Below are 23,456 nucleotides of genomic sequence, written 5' to 3'. Positions count from 1 at the left end.
GACCGGATGTCGGAATCGAAGAAGGCGGTCGAAACAGAGTTGTAGATACGACAGCTGATTGTTTTGTGGCCGTCTGTGGCCGTATCTCGAAGGGCCCCTCTCGTTGCTGGGCGCTGCGGGGACGTTCAAGACACCACCACGCTATCGTGCTCGTGTCGTGAGGCTGAAGTATGGTCTTCTTTCGAGCTTGCTACTTGACCAGTCATTCCCCAGGAGGCCTGTAGTGCACATTCGAAACGTGCGTTCAGATGCTCGTTTTGTTGATTGCCCGCTCAGGAAACAGTCGTCGGCAGGTCGTGCATACGGCGCAGCTCCGCCGGAACAAACCCGTCGTCAGGAGGGTGGCAGGGAGAAACGACGAAGTGAGTAGTCCGACAGACAGCAAAAGAGATGTTACGGTTTATCGCTGTTCATGGCACCCTTACAAGAAAGATGAAACGACTGTGAAGCCAGCTTCAGCTGCAGATCGTCCGAAGTAGAACCGAGCTGAACAGTACAGGGTCCGCTCTAGTGAAGCAACGAGCATCGTCATGCAAGAAAAGCGGAGGCTCCGGATTGGCGCAGTGCTACGAGGGCTCCTGGCTGTTTTCTCCCTTATTGCGGAGAGGCCTCAAGAAGATGCATACTTCCGCTAGTTTGGGGCGCGCGAGGACATGACGATGGCCGCTACGCACAGTCGAGTCGCGCCAAGAAGCGGGAAGCACAACCGAGTGCGTTGACGAAATAGAGTCAAAAACACGAAGCAGTGAGAAATCCAACCAAAAGTACGGGCAGTAATTGTCCTCTCCGCAACGCCAGCTGTTAGTGGCCCCCAGCTGGGATTTTAGGTTTGGAAAGGGCTGCCCTCGCAGTCCCTTTTCACCAGCAAAAAACACAGAACAACGGGAGACACCCGCTAAGGTATCGCTCTTAACAGGAGGTCAGTTCACCCCTACGATGGAGTCCAGTCCCTGCCCCGCTCCTCCCCCCCCAAAACAGACTGTCCGTTATTGTACCAGTAGAGCGCCGTTCCGTCGCCTGCTCCTGTCCACGTCGGTGGAGCGCAACATGCGAGGCCTTCCCTCATTCATGGGCTTAGCTGCTTTGAAAACGTTTCCTGTGAGCTGCCTCTGCGGAACGCCGCGAGGCTTGAACCCAGTACACACCGCCCCCGGTGTGGCAATTACCGAGCAAAAACAGCAGAGTGTCACTAGCGGCTGAAGCATCCGTAGCTCGTACTCGTCGGGGCCCCTGAGTCTCCGTAGTCTCCGTTCTCGCTTTCTGAGTACGGCCAACGCTCCGGCACTTGCTACCTGTCGGAGGATCAACCGGATGCGGCGCTGCTTCCGCGATCAGTTTTTCGCGTCTGCTCTGTCGGCTCTGCCCTCCACGGACATGGGTAGTGTGCTAATGCCGTGGGTTGCACGGCCGCAGGACGCGGGTTGGTGGCCGCTTCGAAGCTTAGCGCACACAAACGATGTTGAGGGACCCGAGCAGGACGGAGATAGGATCGGACTCCGTCAGTAGTCAGCAACCCTTTCTCCGCCGGCAGGCCATGGGTGTGCACACATCTGCTTGTCTCCCTCTTCTGAATAGCGTTTCCTGCATCGCCGTCTCCAGGCGTATCGCGCGCGCGCCTGTGCGACGCAGGGTCGCTTGGGCTCAAGTAGGCCTAAGAGACGCCCGATGTGTGCAAACGAGTGTGAGAGCTGGCCACGTCTCTGTAGTCTTCCTTTGTGCTGTATTCTCTGCGCACGGGACAGTCGAACCGTGGAAGGAAATTGTGTTATGATCGAGTGGTTTCCGCGCCCCAGTGACAGGTGACCGGTCAGCCCGTTTGGGCGGATACAGCGTGTCTCTCTTGTGAGACGGCGAGCTTCGAGCGAAGCGATGTGCCAGTCGAATTCCGTGTTTCCAAGCTTCAGTTTACTTGGTGTCAACTCCAGGGCAAACTTTTGACCCCGCCGTTTTCCTGCAAGAGCGCGGCTTCCGACACTGGCCAGCCAGCCAAAGCCCGCTGGCGCAACTTCTCGACGGCGGTCAGGAGTGCGCTGGCAGGAAGAAACTCCCGTTATACCGTGCCCCTTGTTTTTTTTTTCTTGTGTTTTCCGCACGGTGTCTTCTCACTCTTCTGCTGTGTGTGAGTGGGGGTGTGGCACCTTGATTGCGAGGGGCTTCCTTGCTTTGTCTTTAGGCCCACCTCTCCTGTGGCAGCGGCTGTCCGGGGTCGTTACGTACCTGTTTTTAGCCCGCCTTCCTTGTGTCACTGGGCTTCCTTGGGTCACTGGCCTTGCTGGTGTCGTAGGCGTCCGTCTCCGGGTTGCTGTGTCACCAGCCACTTCGTTCTTTTGTTGACCGCGTGGTCATCGTACGTTCCGCCGCTCCAAGCTGCCCGCACCGTCATCGATGTGAAAAAAAATCATGTCTACCACCTCCGACCCTCCGCCTAGAACGCCTGTCTTCAACCCCCCTCGCAGCTTGCTTTCTACTGGCTCGTCTGGTGTTTCTCCTGGGACAAACGTTTACGTGCAAGTGGAGCACACCGGGAAGCAGGCAGCCCGCGTTGAGGGAACAGAGCCAGAACGGACAAGAGACGCTTTCGCTGCAGTCGAGCAGGCTGTGAAGAAGGCGGACGCTGCGGCTGAGGCTGCTGAGATTGAAGCTGCGAAAGCGCGCGACGTCGTCAGGACAGCGGAGGATGCGGCCAGCAGGGCTGAGTCCGCGGCGAGGCAGGCAGTCGTTCAAGAGAGAGTAACAACAGCTGTGAGCAAGGAGACTGAAGATATTATCGCGGACACAGAGAAAGTGAGTCATACGGCCGGACAGTACATTTTTCCTGCATTACTCTGGTGATGTCTTGCACTACGGATCTAGGCAAGCCTCATACCGAAAGTTCTCTGGAGGTGAAAAGTTTGTGCTGTACTGGTCGTCTGGTGTCTGGGTGCAAGACAAGGTGGCAGGTCATCTCAATCTTTGGACAGGGGGAGCTCCAGTGTCTGTTGGGACCCCTCACATCGTGCTCCGACCCGTGGTGATGAGAGACCTTTCGTGGCTTTGTACAACTTGAGATCCTGACTGTTGCTCTCTGGCGTCGCCTTTTTCTCTTTCTTCATGATTAAACGGCTTGTTGCCCGTGGTATTTTCATATCTATTTTTAACGCTCATTAGATCGCACAGCTTCAAGGCCGGAGACCCCTGGACAGTGCTAGAAGTATCCCGTGTGTATATAGCACTTGACAGATCCCACCGACGCGCGAATAACTGCGTGCAAGCGTGTAGAGAGTTGATCATGGTACCAAGGCTGCAGACTTTTACAGCGTTCCTGCTTCGGCGCTTGGCTTCTTTCATTTCAAAATACGCACTTTTCTCTTTGGCCGGTCTGGCTGGAGTGACACGCTTCATTGTGCCGTGTTAGAGGGATGCGGTGTAGTACTTCATACAAACGAATCTCGGGGGGCAGGTGAACCCCTTGTGTGTATGACGCCAGGTTGTCAAGGAGGCGGAAGCCGCGGCGTTGGAGGCTGAGGAGGAAGCTGCAAAAGCGGAGAAGATCGCAGCGGAAATTGCAAGTCAGAACAACCCGCCAACAACTGAAAGCCCCCCTTTAGCGAATCCTGCGTACGAGGGCTCGCATCTCCGCCAGGGTGGAGTAGGTAAATGAGTGTGGGAGAGGAATCAGGGTGACTTCACGGGGTACCTCCGAGCAGCATTACAAGGCCACCTCGCTCCTTTAGATCTCTATGCACCTGCATGGTGGCTTAGATGGACAAGTAGTGGACACAGATCTCTTGAATATGATGGGACGTGTCCCCGTGAATTAGCAGGCAGCGGAACGTATTGTATTCTTTGTAGTGCGGTTCATGCATCTCGTTTATGAACGCGACAGATCGCCATTTCGTCATTATCGAGAGCTTTCATGAAAGTAGTCCAAGCGAAACTGACATGTGAGAAGATCAGTTGCTAGGTGACGCGTTCTGACACTTGGCGTGGCTCTCAGACATCCCTTTTGCCATACTGTTAGCTCATCTGTGCAAGTGGAGGAACGCTTCGCCAAGATAGTCGTTTCGTATATATTTAAGTGGCCTTGGAAGAGAAGCGCCATGTATTGTGAGGTCTCCGGTGGAGTCCTTCTTTGAGTTTGACGAGCTTGTTTGATGTCAGTCCAATCATGACTTCGCGGGGTCCAACTAATGCCCCGAAACTTCGTAAATCAGTTGTAACTCGGTGATGGCGGGAAAGGAGCAGGAGGGGAGATGCGTAAGAAGGCTACGAAGAAGGCCGCAACAACAGGTGTCCCGCTGGGGGTGTTTCTTGAAGTCGCTGCACAGCAGAAAGAGGGGTCGGCTGGGCCGCATGGTCGGAGTCGAAGAGAAAGAGCGAGGGGAAACTATGAAAGCATTTACGTACAATCAGGGTTGCAAAGGCGAGGAAGAGCAAGCCGGCGCGCATGTGGAACTTCCGATGAGAGGGAGACTCGAGAGGCGATTCCCCACACTGTTCGGGATGGATGTGACACTCGCACAGAAATCTTGACTTCCGCGCACCATCTCCACTCGCGGACCACGCGTGTGGCCGTACATGCAGCAGTAGCCGAGCCGCATGAGGCCACTCTAAAGAGTGATGATCATCACACGAGGGCGAGTCTTTCACTCGGTAAGGCAACCCGGGGTGACCAGGGTCTTACGAGTGAGCATCGGATGCGTGAAGAAGAGAAAGACAGACAGGATACTGTAGCTGCGATTACGGGCGGGAGTCAGCGTATGAACAAAAGTCTTTACCCGCCGGGCACAGGACAGCAGCGGAAGAGCAGAGTTCACCAAGGAAGGAACTGTGATGCACCAAGCCTGAGGTGTATTCCCACAAGTGACATCTCATCGCAGTTTAACACGTCGTCAATCAGCCAACTGCCAGTACTCCCTCGTTGGCGCAGCGGGAAAACAACCACAAGGGGGGACTATACAAGTGGTGACTTGACTAGGGCAGACCCAGAGAAGTCAATTAGACGGGAGCTGCAGCAGTTGAAACAACAGCTCGCGTATCCGGGGAAGCATCGAAGCGGGAAGCGCATTTTTGAAGGCGTAGAAAGGAAAGAAGACGGGAAGACAATTTTGTTGGGAGATGGTGCAAAGGATTTACAGAGACCACAGCCGCACACGTTAAAGTCGTCAGGAGAAAAAAGCGAGCAGTCGTTGGCGTTTGATCCCCGTCGATTGAGACTAAGGGGTCACCGGCTTCATGCGCGGGAGAAGCCGTCAAAGTTAAAGGCGGCGATACAGTTGGAGCGCAAGGTTCGCAGTGAATTGTTCGCAAAGCAGGAAACGTTCGCGACTTTGAACAGCATGGACGGCCCACAGTTGTCTTCTCACGAAGTCGCCGAAGAACAGGCGTGCACCGAGAAGAAATTTCACGACTCTATAGGAGACAAAAAAACAACGAGTTCTGGAGGTCACGTCATCTTGGTAGGGAACGAGCAAGTGGCCGTGGTAGAAAGCCAACACGACGAGGAAGGAGGGTCGTCTCTAGCAGGTGGTCCCCGAAGTTCACAGAAGCAGTGCGAAAGTAGACTGCTCTGTTGGGACCGAGGTGCACGGCCATCCGGGAGGGGTCTGGCGGGCGTTCATGGGGATGGTGCTAACGAGGCGGTTGAGTCACTGCCAGGGCAGATAAGCGAAGGAGCAGGTACTGCAGTGGTACACTCGGGACCTCTGCGTGAGAGTCCCGTCGCCCCAGTGGCCCTCCCGTCTTCAGAGAAAAGCGGCGACCAGGAGATACATGGAGATAGGGTGTCTCAGGTGGATAGGGATAGTCAGGCAGATGTTCCTGTTCACGCGGAAGATGACTGTGAGAAGCAGGAAGAGAGTACTCGTGAGGTGCCTGCGGAACAAGGGAAGAGTGAAGACGTCAGAGAAGGGGGGGGAGTGGTGGAGTCCTTGACTCAGGAGGAGGCATCGCTGCGTCTTGAGATGTTGGCACGTGAAGATGTGTTGCGGTACGAGTTGTACAAACAACTCAATCGTCTCAAGAAGAAACACCACGCGAGCGTCACATCAAGATGGCGTGGAGCTGCTGTGGGTGAGGATTCTGCGAATCCAGCTCCGTGTGTCCCGACAATACAAGACCTAAGTAAGAAGCAGCAAGATCACCAATGCGTCCTCTTGGACATCGCGGAAGAGGAGCAGGGAAGAGGAACTTCGGTGTACCGTGGTACAGCAGGAGCATCTCAGGGGGAAGATCACGCGCTTCAGACGGAAGAACACGAGGAAACCGTTGAGAGCGGTAATCGAAGAGCCGACGCCATTCTAGGCAGTTCTCCCAAGGATGAAATAGGAGTGTTCGTTGGGAGTTATGTTGATATGGTACGTATCATGACTGCGGAAACGTACGCGTGGGAGGAGAGAGCACGCTGTAAGATCTTTCAAAGACAGCAAATCAGGACTTTTCTACGGACCCAGCACAAACGGCATACCACGTATAACGGCCGTGCGGGCGTTTCTTACGGGCTATACATTGGCTGATCCGTCCCGTGAGCACCAAAACCGTCTATTTGTTGTGACCGTCAGTAACTTAGCACCAGAGTGGGCACTGAGCTTCCTGGCGTTTCTCACTTTCTTTCAGACTCGTCACAGCGTACGCTTCTGGTGTGTACGGATGTCGATAGTTTCCTGTCCGGATGATGGCGTCGTATTTTCACAGCTAAAACTTTGCGAGTGAGTGAGCTTTGTCGCATGCCAGCTCAAACTGGACTTGATTAAAATCTGTTTTCAAGATGCACAGAGGGCTCAAAAGGATAGGAAGAAAGCAGGTGTCGTATTCAGGGGCATGTGGCTTGCAGCTCCCGTCGATTGGTAAAGGGCCGGAATGCGAACAGGTAGGGCGTCCGACGGGTTTTGCGTAGTACACATGAACTGATAGGCGAGGAGGGTGCAGCGTGCAGTCCAGTCACTTTACATCACTACTTTTCAGCTTCACTGACTGGCAGCAGTTGAAATGTAGGCCATACTATATTTTGAAGAAAGCCGATGTTAAGATGTGACTGAGAAAAGAATACGCTTAGTCAAGCGTTATTGGGGTGCCTTCTGTGTTTTAATAGGTGGTGGGTGAGGACGACTGGGAGAACGCTTTAAGTGATTTTCTCGCGAACGTGCACCGACTGCAGGTAGGCTGTATACCTGTATGGTCAGATTGTAACTTCCTTGTTTCTCGGCAAGTGCAAGTCCATCGAGTTTCACAAATGCGATTGTCCGTAGCTGCTATTGAATGAGTCCAACATACGCATAGGGAGCGTGCCTAAGCTTGTGGAGTCAGTCGGTATGGACGACCCGATTCCTATGGACTTCGAAGGGGGGGAAAGGATTCTGTTTTCCGTGATCTGTGCTGGTTTTTGCCTTTTCTGAAAACGTACATCTTTCATCCGCCTTTTTGGTTTAGCACGTTTGTCGTTTATATTGAGGACAGACACACACGGAGCCATCAACCAAACAAGAACTGGATTGTCTAAACCTCGGATGTTGGAGTGGCCTCTGATTTCTGATGCGGGTTGACACCCCGGTCGGGCTGCATGATCGACGGTTCCGCTGACTGTTTATTCTTCTGACCTATCAAGAGTGTAGATGCCGTCGCCTTCTCGTTGTCTTTCTTTGTCTTCATCTGAAGTGTCACCAAACCTTATTCCGGTCTTGTTGCTCGAAGTTTGTCACGTTGAATGCCGTTCGACCCTGTACCGCAGACACGTCTCCTGACAAAGTCCCCTCACAAGCTTGCGACGCAGCGGCGGTATGTCCTAGGATTTAAGGCAGCCCGTCAGGCGTTGATAAGACCGAGCTATACGCGGCAACAAGTCGAAGCCTCGGAAGAGACTATCCTAGGAAGGGAAGACAGCACTGACGCCGGTGAAGAGAATAGAAGAAAACCGAAACTCATTGTCATAGCGGCCAACTGTGAGCCTTCTGTTTCGAAAGGTGAGAAGTTTGGTCACTTTCAGTGAAGCTGGGGCACAATTGCATGCTCTTCCTATAGCAGCCTCTTGGAGTGCATGCGCATGGTAGTAAGGGTTATGTTGCTCTAAAGAATAGGTCCGAATGAAAGATCTGTGGCGCTGATGGTGTTGCACCCGTCGGCATTGGCTCTTGAGCAAAACTGGGTCGCTGGGTCCCGTACAGCTGCAAAGTGTCTATGGTTGCGCTCTTCAGTATGGCGGAGTGTCGGCCATGACGGATCTTCTTCAAAGAGCAGAACAAGAAGCAACCACACTGGAGTTGTTTGGCTCATTGATGTTGCTTCTTGTGAAAAAGTCATCCTGGGATCGTGGCCACGTGTCGTAACGTAACATACACACCTGGTTGGCCTGTAGGGCCGTCTTACTATGATTACTATAGCAACTGCTGCCCTTCGTGGGTATGTGTGTAACACACATCTAAGAAAGGGATGAGTGTTCTTTGTGGGGACGGAGTGAGGGTGGCGAGTTTTCAGGACTTCCTTTTCGTGTGAACCATCAGGCATCGTTAGCAGTACTCTACTTGCTTTTCGTAACAAGCTGCTTGTGCGTCCCCACTTCTTCAGGAGGTTTATCGGATGTCATAGCAGATGTCTTGCGGAAGGCACGGGAATGGAACGTTCCTTACGTTTTCTCGGTGTCGCGGAACAAGCTGAAGAGGTGAGCTGAGGGGTATAGCGTTTGCGCGGAGCTCCGCAGCAGTCCGCGGAGTATAGGAGTTCATCTCTGGCGAGCTGAGGTGATAGTGTATTTTATGAGGATCATAAGCAGGAGGAAGGAAATACGTAGTCTTCAGAGCGAGAGGCCCCAGAGGGCGAGGGCGGGGCGCGCAGAGGCAAGAGCGGACGCAGAACAGCCTCTACACTTTGCGACAAGTGAACCTGCTTTCTTGTGTCGCTCGTCGGCTCCCTGGAGCGTGGAATCGATCGGACTAAAACGTGTGAGGAGTTGCTTGTGTAGCGGTGAAGTGTTGGTAGTCAGTCCAATCTCTGTGTTGATGTAGTGCTGTGGGAAATGTGTAGGATCAGAGCAGATATAGAGGGCATGAGAGGCACATCGTTTACAAGAGGTACTTTCTAAACAGCTGTTGTTTTCACCATACAGACATTCAAACCGAAACGAAGTGACGGACGCGTGGCGCATGTGGTTTTGTGCTTGTGTTCAAGGGCTCTAGGGACAAGCATGCGGCAAAGCTGTGTGACGTTGCAGAATGTGGAGGGCGTAGAGGCCCAGCTTCGCAGCCTCCTGGATCTCGCTGGACGGAAGCGTGAAGCCTGGCTTGAGCGGGGTTCCTCTATCAGGCCCCTTTAGGCACTGGGAGTGCAGGGCTGCTTGGCTCAGGTTGGTGGCGTGGATCGGGTGACAGTTGTTGTTGTTCTTTCGGTTGAAGTCAACTTGGAGAGGAGAGGGGAAGTAAGTGTTAAGCGCAACAAACGGCGGCCGTCTTGTCAACCTCTGATTCGCATAGGCTGTGGTGGCTGAAGCGGCCTCTGCTTTGCACCTGTTCATCGAGCAGTCAACGTTTTCGGGAGCAGGGGCGCCCGCAGTCAGTTGGACGCACTGTGAAGCAGTGTGTGACGACGTTTCTCCTAGAAACTTTTTTCTCCGTGGCTTCGTTTTTCGCGTGCTTTTTTCTAACTAGTGACACAGGTGGAAGAGCAAATAGTGGGGAGGCGTTGAGGTGGAGTAGCTTCTGAAGAACTGCAGCTTGTGACGGGAAAGGAGAATGCCCGTTGTGTGGATCAAGGATCTCGATTGTTATCAGCCCCTTGAGTGGAGCGCGCAGTGACCAGATAGCGTAAAGAAGGTCCCCCTGAGCCCGTAGAGACGGAGCACCGAAAGCTGATGGGGATCCCGCTTGTACATTTTCCAGTCACACAACGTATGACACACAATTTAGGGCAGCGTTGGTAGGCACATAGTCTGCAAGGATGACTAGTACGAGCGACTCGTGGTCAATCCAGGCAAGCACACTCTGTCCGGTCTGGTGCTGGAAGATAAGCTTGACTACACAGAAATTAACGGATGGCTACTAACAAGAGTGGCAGACTATGGCAGGAGAAGGGGAGTGCTGGGACGTGTAGGAGTGTGTCGGGAAGTGCAGCGCGCGCGCCAGCAGGCATACCTCAGCTCTAGGCAGTAGAGAAGTACCAAATTTTGAACAGGAGTTCGAACTGTAGAGCATCAGCAAGTCGGTTGTTGTGGCAGCCGGGAACGGATTGTCAAGCTTCGTGCTACGCTGAATAGCAATAGGTGCGAACTGTTCCGCTGTTACGATGACGTATTGGCGTTGTCATGCGGTGCAAAGGATTAAGCCATTTTGCCGAACGATTCGAGTTGTCCGTTGAGTAAGCCAGCGTCAGGGGAGCCGCGGCGTTGTGGTATCACGGAAGTCGCCGGCTTCTAAGGGGAGGCCGTGCACACACACATTGGCGCACGTTATCGGGCCCGGAGAGGTGTCGTGATCGCGTTAGCGGGATGGGGCGTTTAGAATGTTTCCTTCTAGCATGGGCCCACGCGCACAGACGATACGAAGCTGGCCTGCGTGTGTCCGCAAGCGCCGTCAGATTGCGTGGGTCGTTACAGGAATCCGTCAGATCGTAAAACGTGACGGGGTTTTGTGGTGTTGACCAGGGGCATTCTTGAGGGTCCTCATACCTACTCCGTGGCGGGGGTCAGAGTACTAGAGCCCGCGTTTGGGAGACGGCGACGGGGTAGAGCGAAGCACGCGACAGATCACGGACTCACCCGAGATAGGACAAGAACGAGTGATACGGTTCAATCACATGCGGGAGTGCGGTCCACGACTAGGGGGGGATCGCGTGAGTGCATACGCTCCACAAACAGAGAAGAGGCGGCCGGGACGAGTGAACATGAAAGAACTGTATTTCATGTTCACGTCCCGGCCGAGTGAACATGAAAGAACTGTGTTTCAAGTGAATTTGATCGGCACGAACTGCAGGTCGTCAACCGCCACGCCGCTCGCTGACAGACACTCCGCGTACTTCTCCACAACGAAGTCGTGAAGTTGCTGAAACCAGCAGGGACCAGAGCGCATCAGGCAGGTTGCTGTGGGTCCAACAAGACTAAGCTCAAAGTATACTGCACGCGGATCAGCGAGCTGTCTTTCTGTCCATGTGTATGAATGGCAGCCTCACCTTCAGAATCGTTATATCTTGTCTCAGCTCCTCAGCCAGCTCATTTTTGGCGCTCAGAAAGTTTGGAACGTTCTTCGACAACGAGTCTAGGTCCTCGTCTTTGATATGTCGTCGGGTTTGCAGCTCTTCAACCTGAGACACACAAACGTGCAGCGGCAGCCGTACGGCTGGGCGAGCTCTGGCTTGTGATGTGGGCGAGCTTCTAGGTTTCTCGCGTTGTTAGCTGGACTCAAGCATGCAAGAACCAGCACCCCGGACACTGTAGTGATTCGGTGCATTCATACGGGTCTGTGTGTCTGTGAAACTTGGCGCTGGGACAGACATACTTGGGCTGTCGCGACTTCTTCGGCTTCCTGTAGTGCCTTTATCTTCTTCTCAAGCACCATAGTCTGCAGGACAGCCGGAGCAGCACACGCGGCACGCCCTTTCGCTTAAGAGTATGTTCCCTTTTCCGCGCAGCCCCTGCCGCCGATCCCACAGAGCTGTTGAGCCCTGTAGAGCTCGGGAGACGCGGCTGCTGGAACAGTGCCTTCGTAGGAGTGTTCTGCGAGCACAACCGGCATCGGCCACCACAGTGTTGCGGAGGAGTACGCACACCTTCAAGCAGGCTTTTTGTTGCAGACCGTATACGGTGCGTTGATACTGGTGTTGTAGGGCGGACTTTCTCTTTCTCAGTGTCCCCGATTGCTGCTCTACAATTTCAGCTTGTTGCTCCAGTCTCCGCAGAGTCGAGGTTTGCTCGGACAGCTTCTGTTTCGCCTCGGCTAGTTTTGCTTTGTCCATCTCGTACAGCCGGAGCTCGAGCTGAAGTTTTTCCGTTTCCTGTGTGGTCCTGCGAAGGGGCTCTGCAACACGATTTCACCACCATTAACGGCCCGCGTCAGCTGGGTCTTCAGAGCGCTGCCGGAATCATCGTATTCAACCAGCGGTCAGCATGATGACTTTCGTGACCGGCCGGTGCTGGGGTGGATACAGCTGATGCAGCCGTTCTAAACGAGTGACCTCTGTTGACTGAAACTTTGGAGGGTAGCAGAATGTACAAAACGAGAAACGACACGACGCGCCCGACAGTGTGTTGTGAACGGGTCCTCGGAAAGCATCCGAGCGATCTGCCGACGAGGCGCAGCATAGAGGAAACATCGGATTCTAAAGAGTCCTTTGTCGGGAATGCTGTACACACCTACAAGACCTCGATTCTTCGCGATTAAGTCCGCCATCCGTTTGCCCTCTCGGAGCTCTGCTTGCTTGAGATCTGCGTGCTCTTTCTGTGAGAGAAGACCGGTGAAAGGAGGAGTCTGGCGTTGGCTTGCCGGACTTTTGTTGCGAATGGGCGAACGAACCGAGCTCGTTGAAGCACTTTCATTTCCGTGAGCTGTTTGACCGGTCTGGGGGCAGCTGGCCTTCAAGTTGCCCGAAATCGCAGTCTCCCTTGGTCCTCTTGGAATGTCGGCCCTCTGAACCAGTGAAGCTAACACGCATGTAGAAATAACGAAAACACTTACCTTGAGCCTCTTAATCAGTTCCAGATTTGAAGACGTGATGTCACCGTAGTAGCGTTTGATTGCTTGTGCCGCCTTGGTGTTCTGAGACTGCACCATTCTGCATCGTACCACATCAACGGGCCCGGGAGGCCGACCTCTTAGCTTATTCTTATACTCACCGAACGCGGTAAAATTGTAACGCCGTGGCTGGTGCAGGGGCTTGCACTAGAAGAGAAGCTCGACGAAAAGACTTTTCGGCTCCCTAACAGTACCGCATCTACGGATATACTACACTCTTACGAGCACACCTAGTATATCACGGATGTGCTGTAGATAAGGCAATGTTCCCGTCGTCTCCGGGCGGCTGGGCCCAGGGCGTCGACTCAGGGTAGAGGCGTGTACCACAACGTGCGTACGGTCGCCAGGTGCGGCGCACCAAGTCGGGAGGTGCCACGAGGGGGAAAGTGAAGTATGCAAACGTGTAAGCGGGTTCAGCGATATATATATATATATACATAACCCTTGCCGGTAAAAGCGCACTACGAAGGAGGGAATCGCCGCCCAGCGATGGATCGGAAGAATCGGAAGAACTTACACGACGTGCTCATTTTTTTCTTCCTCGATCTTTGCAATCAGCTGCTTCCGCCGCTTTTGCATATCGTCTCTCAGCTGTCGAAATTAGAACACACGGGTTGCCCGCTTGATCCGAGGCTGTGCAGCTGCCTTTTCCTGGAACACCTGCTCCGCTAGACGTGTAACAAACCCACCAAATCACTGAACTACGGAGAGCGCACTGTACTCCGTGCAGGCATCGGAGGTCTCAGGTTGTGTGCTTTTCTTCATCTCAGCGTTGTTAGGCTTCGACAGAGCTCACGTTTTCCGTCCGGAGTTTCCATTTTTGGTGAAGATCCCGGGCGCTCCGTTCAAACTGACGACGTAACTCCAACACTTTCTCGTCTTGTCGCAGCTTGAGTTGCTGAAGGAATTGCTCGTGAGCGGTCTGCATTTCTTTTGCCATGGCGACCTGTTCGCGACCCTCGTACCACTTCGCCTGCTCCTTCTCCCTGGCATCCGACATGGCACTGTCTTAGCTGATGTCGTTGCAGCGCTCGAATATGTCTGCGGTCCGGCTGAAGGACTACGCTGTACTCTGAGGGCGCTTTTCCTTGATCAGGGAGTGGAGTGGAAGCAAGAAGTTGTAGGATCTCTTACCTGTGGACGTCTTCTCTGAGCTTTAAGGCGGCCTCAGCATCAATTTTCAGCTGCATAGCTTCCTCACTCTGCTCGCCCAGCAGCTGTTTGATGCGTAATTTGCACAGTTTGAGCTCCATGGAGAAAGACTCCATTTCATCTTGAACTTCGTCTTTCTTCTTGCGGAGAAGATCATGCCTGTCCTGTGTCCACAATACAACTGCGCGGGACTTCATCTTTAGTTCCATCTCCAACAGTCCCATGCATCCGCCAGAACAGGGATGCTGCAGATGCATTTGGTTGCCATGGTTTGTTTCAGTCTCAGCAGAAGGTGGAAGGAGCTTACCTCAGCGGTATTTTGATCCAACACCCAGAGATGGCTAAGCTGCTCTTTTTCTGATACAATCTCAGAATAGAGCTTTTCTTCGCTCTCGCACTCCGCTTGCAGTGTTTTCAACTGATGTAGAAAACATCACAGAACAGGCCCCAAAAGAACTCATACAACAGAGCGTAGCGCGTGAGAACTCGAAAGGAGAACGCGGCGCATGCTGAGATTTCTCGAAAGTAGTAACAAAGACGGGAATGGTTACTACTTCCGAGAGATCTCACGAAAACAGTCTCCTCTAGAGTGTTTTCCTACTACGAGGCTTGCTGCCTGGTGTTGCCTGAGTAGCCACGAAGCCTCCAGGTGTGACGCAACAACCGGCAGCGTCCCCTGCCGATGCCCCGGGCTCTGTGGCTCACTTGCGCCGGCTTACCTCATCCATCAGATTCCTCTTCGCCTCTTCTTCCTGCTCTTCAGGAGACCGTTCCTCTACTGCAGGTTTGGCGCCGGTGGAACTTGCCCCACCCGTCTTCTTTTTGGGCGCCATTCTCAGCCAGTGGAAGGCGATCGCGGGGGACGACTAGTGAATGGGGTCGCTTGTGGCTCTTTCCGAAGTAAGCGATACCCTGGCCGTCCTCGCGTTAGACCTAAGAAGGGGTAGATCTGGGACCTAAAACGAAGTCGCCAATTGAGGGGGACGCATCAAAGTCGGCTCGGGTGGAACGATGCAGATTGTGTGATCGGAAGGTCTCTTCCAGACGGCACGTGTGTTCTGAGATGACCACCAGTCTACTGCATGGATCTGCGCAGGCGGCACATTCGCAGAACTCTCCAAGTGTCCTGCTTTTTGTTCGGTTGCACTCGCTTCGGGAGGCTACGTGACTGCCTGGGACGCGCTCGTGCTTCCATAAAGACACCAGCGATGCTTATGGAGACTCACTGAAGTTACAGAGTTCTACGCGCGATTGCCACCCGCGGCTGTCCTACCGGCACGCCAGGACAGTAAGTGTGACGCGGGTTGCAGGTCGTGTAGTGCCACGATCCGCAACCAAGAACGTTCGAGTGAGGGCGTACGTGCGAAGGCTAAGCATTGCCTGAGCTGGGATTGTCTTCGAGTTCGTGCATTTGTTCAGCCAAGGGCCTTGGCGCCGCCAGGAGCTTGCCTGGCGCCCCTCACGACAGCGCCGCCTCAGTGACGTCACTGTGCTCCTGGACTGTTCTCCGATTCTCCAGTCTGGCTTTTTGGTTCTCATCTAAGTCCAGACACGATACGCGGTCACGAGCAGGCAGCCTCCAGCCTCGAGACACGCCGAACTGTCTGTATCCTCTTGTTGGGGTGAGTCCCATGAGAGCGCTGTTGCATGGGGCTTAGCCGCTTGCATGCGAATTCGGAGCACGCCCAGAGCTTCGAATCAATCGACGAGCAGGTGGCCTCGGCCGCCGAGTGTGACACGCCTCGACCCCTGCTACCAATGCGGATGCTGCTTGGCAGGCAGTGATTCTCGCAGTCCTCGCAATGGCAGTATGACAGTGCTGCACCGTTACGAAGCGCCATCGCTTCCAGAGAATGCTGAACTCAGCGTGTGGGTGGTTTTTACGACTCTCGTCTCCCTTTGTGGTCGAGATCACCAATATTGAGCCCAACAGGCTGTGAAGCACACACCGCACCACGAGTGTCACTGACGCTTAGAGGTGCGCAACGAAAGCGTTGACGGCACGATGACGTCACGTATAAGTGAGGAACGTCTCAAGAGACAAGCTGAAGGGGATGCCAACCAGCCGTACGAAGGTATTTTCAAAGGCCTCGGGAACGCTTCCGAAGATCGAGGTCATTCCGCTGTCCGTCTGAACCCACAACACAACAAGTCGAGTCTTGAATTTGGAACTGAATCTTCGGCCGATCGTTTCGCTTTCGCCGAAAGCAAACGCAATCCACCCCCTATCGACAATTCATTCAGCACTGCGAAGCCGGCTGGGGCGCCACGACATGTGAACAGAAACAAAAGCTCACTCACAATCGGTGACGATGGGCCACCGCCCCCGCGCGTAACTACGCACGCCCAGCTTGCTCAGACTCGAACCGCCAGCCCGAAAGAAAGCCACTCGAAGGCGATTCATAGTCAACACAACGCGTCTACCCTTGTTTTCGGCGATGCTACTGACAAGCAGCGCTTTTCTTTCGCGGAAGAGAGGAGAGGCCACACAGTGGACGGCAAGCAAAGTCAGGAAGAGCTACTCTTTGCAGCGGCTGCAGCGGAGTTCGCCAATCGCGGACGATGTAAAAACAGAAGAAATGAATCCGCTGTCGTGTTTGGCACGGACAGCAACAAAGACTCACCCGCGCAGTGCTCGGTGATGAAGGAATTCGGCGCATTGCCAGACGGTACCGAGCGTACTCCGGAACTGTCTGGGGCACGATACGTGAAAAATCCCCGGGCCACCTCGGAATATGGAAACTTCGACCAGAGCGAGTAAGACAGAGGAAACGGGGTGTAACCACTCTCCGGCGTCGACAGAAGCCATACCATCTTCGGACGCAGCACGTGACGGCTGGACAGTCTGCAAAGGACTACCCTCGCGCAAGACATTTTGTTCCAACACGTCTATGCTACAAAGCCTGGCCCCCCTCCACCCTTCTGAAGCTGTTGTTCGCAGTCCAAGAAACTCACATCGTTTCCCTGAAGGCTTCAAATAGAAGCCTGTTGCACCTAGGCGTCCCTTCCACCTCTATCACTAGCGAAAGGATAACTAATAGAACATGTGCAGATTCTCCCAGGCGGTTGCCGTACAAGGCAGTCCGATAAGTTCCGCGACTGTAGGAGAGCCTGCAGGTCCCCAAGGACACAACAGAGAGCGTCTACCGTCGACATGCGAAGTTCGACCATCCGTAGCTAGCCTGTTTCGCGTGAGTATGAAGCCATCAAGGACCCTTCTATCACCTCCGGTAATGGAGTACCTGCCAGGTTTGTTTGAAGCTTTGTTCCGCTCTGTAATGCGTGCGGAACTCGGCCATCTTACAGGCTTGTGGACGTCTCCGCGGAAGGCGTCACGAACAAAAGAAGACAGGAGAGGAGCGCTTTCAACATCATCTCCAGTGCGTGAATTCCAAGAAAAGAACGAAACTTGGTTTCGCAGCCACTCATGAGGCATCAACTGCCCAGTCCACGCCGGCACTGTCGTGCGCACCCCGAGGCCCCAGTCAGGCTAGCATAATGCGACATGCACCTACTAACCGAGGGCCAAACCCGCCGGCACCCTACCAAAGCACACGGCGAGCGAAGGCCGAGGAAGAGTTTAAGAAAACTTTTGAGCTCGTGGCGCTCGGGGCAGCGACTGTGATAGTGCTGTCGGGTAACTGGTTCTGAAAGTCCCGATCTTCTCTGCGTTCACAAAAATTCTTCGGGGAGATGGGTGGGTCCGGGGCCACCAGCCAGACAACCAGCCAAGTAATTTGTCTCGCAAACCTCACCGCGAACTGTACTTCTTGGAAGTTGTTTTCCGAACATCCGTAGGTGATTCGTCGCTGTCCTGACATCCATGGCGGCACTGTTCTTCTTTTATGCTATTTGTCAGATGCGCCCGAAACGGGGACACGGTGAAGGGAAAAGCACAGGAACCCAGGGCTGACACATTTCGAGCAACCCCTTAAACGTCACTGGACTCCGTAACTGCCCACTGTGTGACAACAGTCTGTAAAAACGCGGTGTCCACTGCCCTTCTCGGTGTCTTACGCCCCCCGTACGACACCTTTCGAGGAAGGCTATGCCTCCCAAAATAGGATGGCCGCGGACCAAGTCAGCTACTTCAGGGAGGACGTGTTGCTGCAGCTGAGATGCACGTGCTCCCCGAAGCAATCGCGGCAACAACACGCTCGACTTCAAAGAGACGCCTGCGGGGACCGGAGATCGGATAGTGAGTGCTCGAAACTGACTGTAGGTCACTCGAGGCGGTTGCCCCAATCGTAGCCTCTTGTTCTCTAGAATGGAACTGTCATCGCATTGACGCTACCTCCCCGGAGCTTCACCAGGACTGAAAGATAAACCCAGCAAGTCCAACGCTGTGTCCGTGTGCTTAAACTTGAGTGCTGAAAACATCGATCGAATGTCATCTCGCTGTAGTTGTTCGCGTCGACACCCGAACAGAAAGGCGTCTTCATGTCGCTGGACTCTCGACTCGGTCTCTGCCCCGAGCTCCGCTCTGACTTCGCTACAACCGTTCCAGACACCTAATTTACAGGCTGGTCCACCACAGTAGTCCGGCTTCCGCGGCCAAGTAGAGAGCGACTTCCCGAAGGCGCGCAGTCTTCTCTCCGGCCAATCCTCCGGAGACTCACTCGCTTCAACTGCGAGTACCACACTCTAACCTGGTGTTAGCAGACAACGGTGAAAACGACCGGTGATGGGGATTCCCGCCAAGCAAACAAAAATAAACTGTCAAAGCACTGAGGCTATACGTAACTGACTACAACCAAGTCACCTGGTTCGCTGCCACTTAGCAGACATTCAACCACACAGTACGACAGCTGCGGTCCTCATGAACTGAGGACGCTTCCACAAAGAGCTCGTACGAAAAACCGATTCCTCGGGAAGCTGTAGGATTGTCAGTCACGTCGAATAGACTGACTGTCCACACCACACATTCCTATCATCCGACACAAGAAACACTTTTGGTGCGCCGGTATGACACGCCTTGAGTTTGCCAGTCCGAGGCGGCGTGTGCGGAGATTTAGTAGGCATGCTTTTCCTCTGAACGGCGATGTAATGGACCAACAAACAGTTCCCAAGAAAAGAACAGGTAAAGCATGAGGCCTTCACTTTGAGGTCACTGCCAGACCCTGTCGCTACACGTCGATTCACATTAGAGGGCTCCCGACGAAAAAAACCCTTCAGTCATCATCTCCGCCGTCAGCGTGTCCCTTGTCATCTTCGTCGTAAAAGAAGTACTCGTCAATACCTGCGCAACACAAACCCACGAGACGATTCCCTGAGATCTAAACAACTAAAGAACCAGAAGGGAAAACGGAAGTAGATCCGTCTCTGTCGCTAAACACTGAAGACGAGAAAAGAACAAAAAATTCTTTGACCAACCGAGTCGCTGCGTTTCTCGACACAACTCTTTGTGCGGAAGGCGAAAACTTCCCCGCTCATTTGAACGAGAAAATTTCGTATCACAACACACGTATCTGGCTGCCCGATGAAGGATCGCTACACCCTCGCAGAGCAAACAGTCCCACCCTTTACACCTCTGCATGCAAACAACATAGGCATGTTCAGTAGGTCCGCGAAAGGGAATCAATCATATTCACTTGATCTTCTTCGCAATCACAGTGCCAATCACCAGATGAAGCCGACGCTCAACTTCTACACCACCCCACATAACTAAACCTGTACACGCGAGGCTGCAGTGAAAGACGAAAGAATCTTGTTTATCAAAGGCAAGAGAGAAAAAGAATCAGGCTTGTTGGGTGAGACACGTAGACTGCCTAGAGAGACGACGCGAACCGAGGGCTCGTTTCAAGCAGTGGAGCATGCGGTGTGAGTCGATGTAAGGCAATGAACCTCACCTGCCATTGGCTCGGCGCCACCCGAAGTTCCCACTGAGGAAGCCCCGGGGAGACTAGCAACGTTGACGAAATGAATGCCTTTCTTGTTGAAAGCTAAAAGGAGTTTGAAGTAGGTATCGATGTCAATGGAGATGCTACGCCGGTTTTCTAAACCTGTTTCAGTTAGCACACCTAAGCAGTATTCTCGGAACGGACTTGACGTGGGCACCTGCTTGTTCAAGGTACACCAAGTCTTGTAGTTGCTTTCCAACATAGACAAGACGGAGGAACGGCGAAAGAGAGCATGCAACGTCCGATTCTTTCTCCCAAAGCAAATTCTCATCAAACCATCCCATTCTTTGAAGTCAAGCTGAAACAGAAAAGACAGAGGAAATCACCCACACGACGACGACAACCGATCACAGAAGACACCCTGCTGCTCATGTGGAGAAACAGCGAGTAGGCTTCTCTGCCAAAACCTAATGTCTATTCTGCTCCGACACACATAGGCGCAACGGCCCATGTTTCTGACAGACCTGCTATCTATATCGAGATACTCCAAACATGGATCTGGCCAAGTGAAGATACACACCTGTCTCCTTTTATTGACCGACAGATCACCAATACCGGGCTGTTCGGTCGGCAGAGCGCAAGAGAGGGCAATGCTGTTCATTAAGTACTCATTAAGTACCACAACAGCATGTCTGCAGCATCTCCGCACACGATATGCTACCTGCGGGAGAACAGCTAGACGCAAGGGAGCCTCCACGGGCACAAATAAAACGGAAATCTCGCGAGCCATCACTGCTCCTCCGTACACAGAAACTGGTTGACCGTACTACCCGACAGCCAACAACAGGACAAGCTGGCATGAGCCATCCTGAGTTCTCATCCTTCCACCACCTACGTCCTTCGGGGCAGCTCAATGATCTCACTCCGTCTTGTGAACACAGGCCACGCTGCTCCACCGGAACTAAAGCGCATACACTTTGCAGAACTAAGAAAAAGATACACATACTCTCAAAACCGTTGAAGGCGATGGTTTCCCAACACACAGGAATGTAGAAGTGTCCTCTACAACATCTCTCTTAGTGATTACCCTCCTTCTCTACTACACACTCGTCCGCGCTATACTAAACAGACAGTAGCAAGCCCCATCGTTTTCTTTCAGTAGAACCTAGGAAAGCAACGAAAGTAAACCAGTGTCCAACGTCTAGATGTATATACCTGTAATAGCTTGGGGCGAGGAATGATTTTGACAACCACCGAGTCCACCTTAGGAGGTGGAGTGAAATGCTTCGCCTCTACCTTGCAGACCCGGTGGACCGTACAGAAGAGACTGACATTTGCAGCTAGACGACAATAGTTCTTATCCCCCGGCTGCGCCATTAACCTCTCCCCGAACTCTTTTTGAAACATGAGCACCGCGCACCTGTTTACAGACAAACGAGAGAAAGGAGAAGGAAAGAGAAAGATAAGTGGTGTGCCAACATAGAACAAACACAGCTGTGAAAAAGGAAAGCACGGAGAATATTACATGGAAGTGGGCAGAGACAGAAGAGAAAAGTCACCCTTCTTGCATTCCACAAAGGGTATGATGGAGTCTAAGAAAGACCGAACCCAGGAACCTAGTACATTGCTGGCTTCCGTGCACTCCTCTACCAGCTCCGTACCGTTGAAAAGGAGAAAAACCCCGCCTCATATAGGTCGGGATATCACAGATCTCAACGCTTTCGAAGACGCACCACCCACAAAAGTATTCAACCGTTGTCGCAGTTCTCCCCTCTTACGGAAGAACCGAGCGCATAAGAAGAGCGTATGATCTCACCTCACTCACACACGCCTTAAGTTTCTAGTGAAAATCGAAGTAAGTACACTTTCTCTAGGCTCCGTACGACCAACCGTACGGCGATATATCCGGGAGAAGAGCTTCAAACGGAGCATGCGACCATCGAAGGCGGAGCATGAGGCCATTCAAGATTAGTTTACACGCGCCTAGGGGGGATTGTCTACACACCTTCACACATCTGTCTCACCAACTGCCGTCATTTCCCCTAGCTATCATCATACGTACACCTCTCAACGCGTAGAAGTATCCGGAGTCCCTGACTGAAGAGAGACTGACGAAGCGTTCTTTTTCCGTCTCTTCTCCCTTCCCTGGCTTCTTCAATCCCCCCTCTCTAGGACGTAGATCAATGACTTTCCCTGGCAAAGCGAGAAGACCACAAGAAAGACGTACACACCTGAAAGGAGGCCGATGAGCAAGCAGCCGTAGAAGGAAATGAGAGGAAATCTGATAGGGCAGGTTGGCCGCGCATACATCGAACGTTCCTAGATCCGAACGCAAGGCATCGCCCTGTCGAACAGTCAAATTCATATACCCATTACTGACCGCTCGCTTCTTGACTTCACTAACCATACGAGCATCAACATCTAAAGCGACAACTTCCCGAGCCACAGGCAATAATCTCATCGTCAAGTTGCCTGTCCCTGCAGATAGACAGCCAAGCAAAACATCAGACAGTTGAATACCTCATCCCGGCAAAAAGGGGGGCACTGGACTGGCGTCTTTGAATGAGAAGCGCTATGTCTAGGGGTGGCTGTGTGCGTGAAGGAAATAGACAAGACATGTCTACATTATCGACGTAACAAGAGAACATCGCCAGCAAGTCGACCTAGCTAGAAAGGCACGACTATACAGCTATGTAAGGAAGGGGTCAGCAGCCAAGAAAAACAGATACGGCCTAAGATGCTGAAAGCTGTCCTTCATCGAGACATGAATGTTCATCAGAGTCAGCGCAAGCACTGTATGAAAGCACAACCCTGGAGATAACACTCACTTTACACACACGGGTCCCTCAACAGACAAACATCGAGAGCCCGTGAGAATGCACGACTAGACACTGGTTCAGATGAAGCAGAAGGCTTGTCTTTCGCGCATTAGCCGGGAACCACAGCGTCTCCCCCGCTTTAGAACACCCGTGTTTGGTAGTTAGGACACGGTCCGTACTTTGAGAGCTTCCCACGGCAATCACGGAAGGAAAAGCATCGCCAAGGCCGACCTCAAAACAGTCCAAGCGGTCATAACCCCTGCGCACCATCAGTACTACAGCAGCGGAGACTACTGCAGACTCAGATGTTTTCGATCGATGACTTGAGGCCTCTTGGTATGAGGCTCTAATCATCCCGCATGGATTCGGCGACACCCACTTCGGGAGTTACACACGGAGAAAGGGCAAACACGACATACTGCACTACGGCATGGCACAAGAGGAGACAACACGGTGCAAGAGTCAACTCTGAGGGAGATTCCTGCAGCACAGTACAGCTCTCGGCTGGTGTAGGTGGGCATTCATGAGCGCGCATGTTGTGCGAAGGTATGTACTTGTAAAGTTACTGAAGATTTTTTAGTGTACCAAGATGCCCCTGGGACACGGCCATGCAGAAGCTACACTGGAAAGACATACCGCATTTGGTTGATTAAACACATGCACATGGGCAGGCGTTGGACACAGCGACGTCAGAACACGCTTCGCCGCCAAACAGCTGAGTGTCGTAACATCATCCACGTACGTGCAGAGCGTGTGTCTCCGCTCTATACGTAGTGGCTTTCCAAAGATGTAGGACCGTAGGAAAAAGAATGAAAGGATAAAATGTCTACGCGCACCTGGCCCAATCTCGAGAACAGTATCGGAGCTCCGAATATCGCCGGCCTGGACGATCTTATCGAGCACTGCTGGATTCTTCAACAAGTGCTGTCCAAATTTCTTTTGAAGAGGCATCCCCA

The 23,456-nt window shown here is 53.1% G+C and overlaps 4 protein-coding genes across 4 annotated transcripts; 1 reads left to right on the top strand and 3 right to left on the bottom strand.

The window, feature by feature from the left end:
- Positions 1-26: 26 nt before the first annotated feature.
- CSUI_005164 (uncharacterized protein) lies at positions 27-1,447 on the bottom strand. Its single transcript, XM_068065343.1, has one exon. The coding sequence runs from the start codon at positions 1,203-1,205 to the stop codon at positions 987-989; it is 219 nt and encodes a 72-aa protein (XP_067922672.1). The 5' UTR covers positions 1,206-1,447; the 3' UTR covers positions 27-986.
- Positions 1,448-1,607: 160 nt separating this feature from the next.
- On the top strand, positions 1,608-9,566 carry CSUI_005163 (ribosomal protein l7ae). The gene is made up of 6 exons (XM_068065342.1): positions 1,608-2,784; positions 3,467-6,335; positions 7,070-7,135; positions 7,706-7,937; positions 8,539-8,632; positions 9,139-9,566. The coding sequence occupies exons 2-6, from the start codon at positions 4,233-4,235 to the stop codon at positions 9,281-9,283; spliced, it is 2,640 nt and encodes an 879-aa protein (XP_067922671.1). The 5' UTR covers positions 1,608-2,784; positions 3,467-4,232; the 3' UTR covers positions 9,284-9,566.
- Positions 9,567-10,879: 1,313 nt separating this feature from the next.
- On the bottom strand, positions 10,880-14,674 carry CSUI_005162 (pf2 arrest specific protein 8 11; the record flags this gene model as incomplete). Its single annotated transcript, XM_068065341.1, has 9 exons — positions 10,880-11,003; positions 11,131-11,262; positions 11,457-11,519; positions 12,633-12,729; positions 13,207-13,280; positions 13,486-13,675; positions 13,824-14,005; positions 14,149-14,259; positions 14,561-14,674. 9 exons carry the CDS (start codon positions 14,672-14,674, stop codon positions 10,905-10,907), a joined length of 1,062 nt encoding a protein of 353 aa, XP_067922670.1. The 3' UTR covers positions 10,880-10,904.
- Positions 14,675-15,171: 497 nt separating this feature from the next.
- On the bottom strand, positions 15,172-23,456 carry CSUI_005161 (dimethyladenosine transferase). Its single transcript, XM_068065340.1, has 6 exons — positions 23,337-23,456; positions 21,706-22,159; positions 20,897-21,101; positions 19,691-20,039; positions 16,466-19,080; positions 15,172-15,972 (listed from the first exon to the last, which is right to left on the bottom strand). The coding sequence occupies exons 1-5, from the start codon at positions 23,449-23,451 to the stop codon at positions 19,013-19,015; spliced, it is 1,191 nt and encodes a 396-aa protein (XP_067922669.1). The 5' UTR covers positions 23,452-23,456; the 3' UTR covers positions 15,172-15,972; positions 16,466-19,012.

This window comes from Cystoisospora suis (assembly GCF_002600585.1).
Source record: "Cystoisospora suis strain Wien I chromosome Unknown contig_2485, whole genome shotgun sequence".
NCBI lineage: Eukaryota > Apicomplexa > Conoidasida > Eucoccidiorida > Sarcocystidae > Cystoisospora > Cystoisospora suis.
Note: the sequence above shows the minus strand (reverse complement) of the source record. Positions and strands in the feature narration are given on the sequence as shown.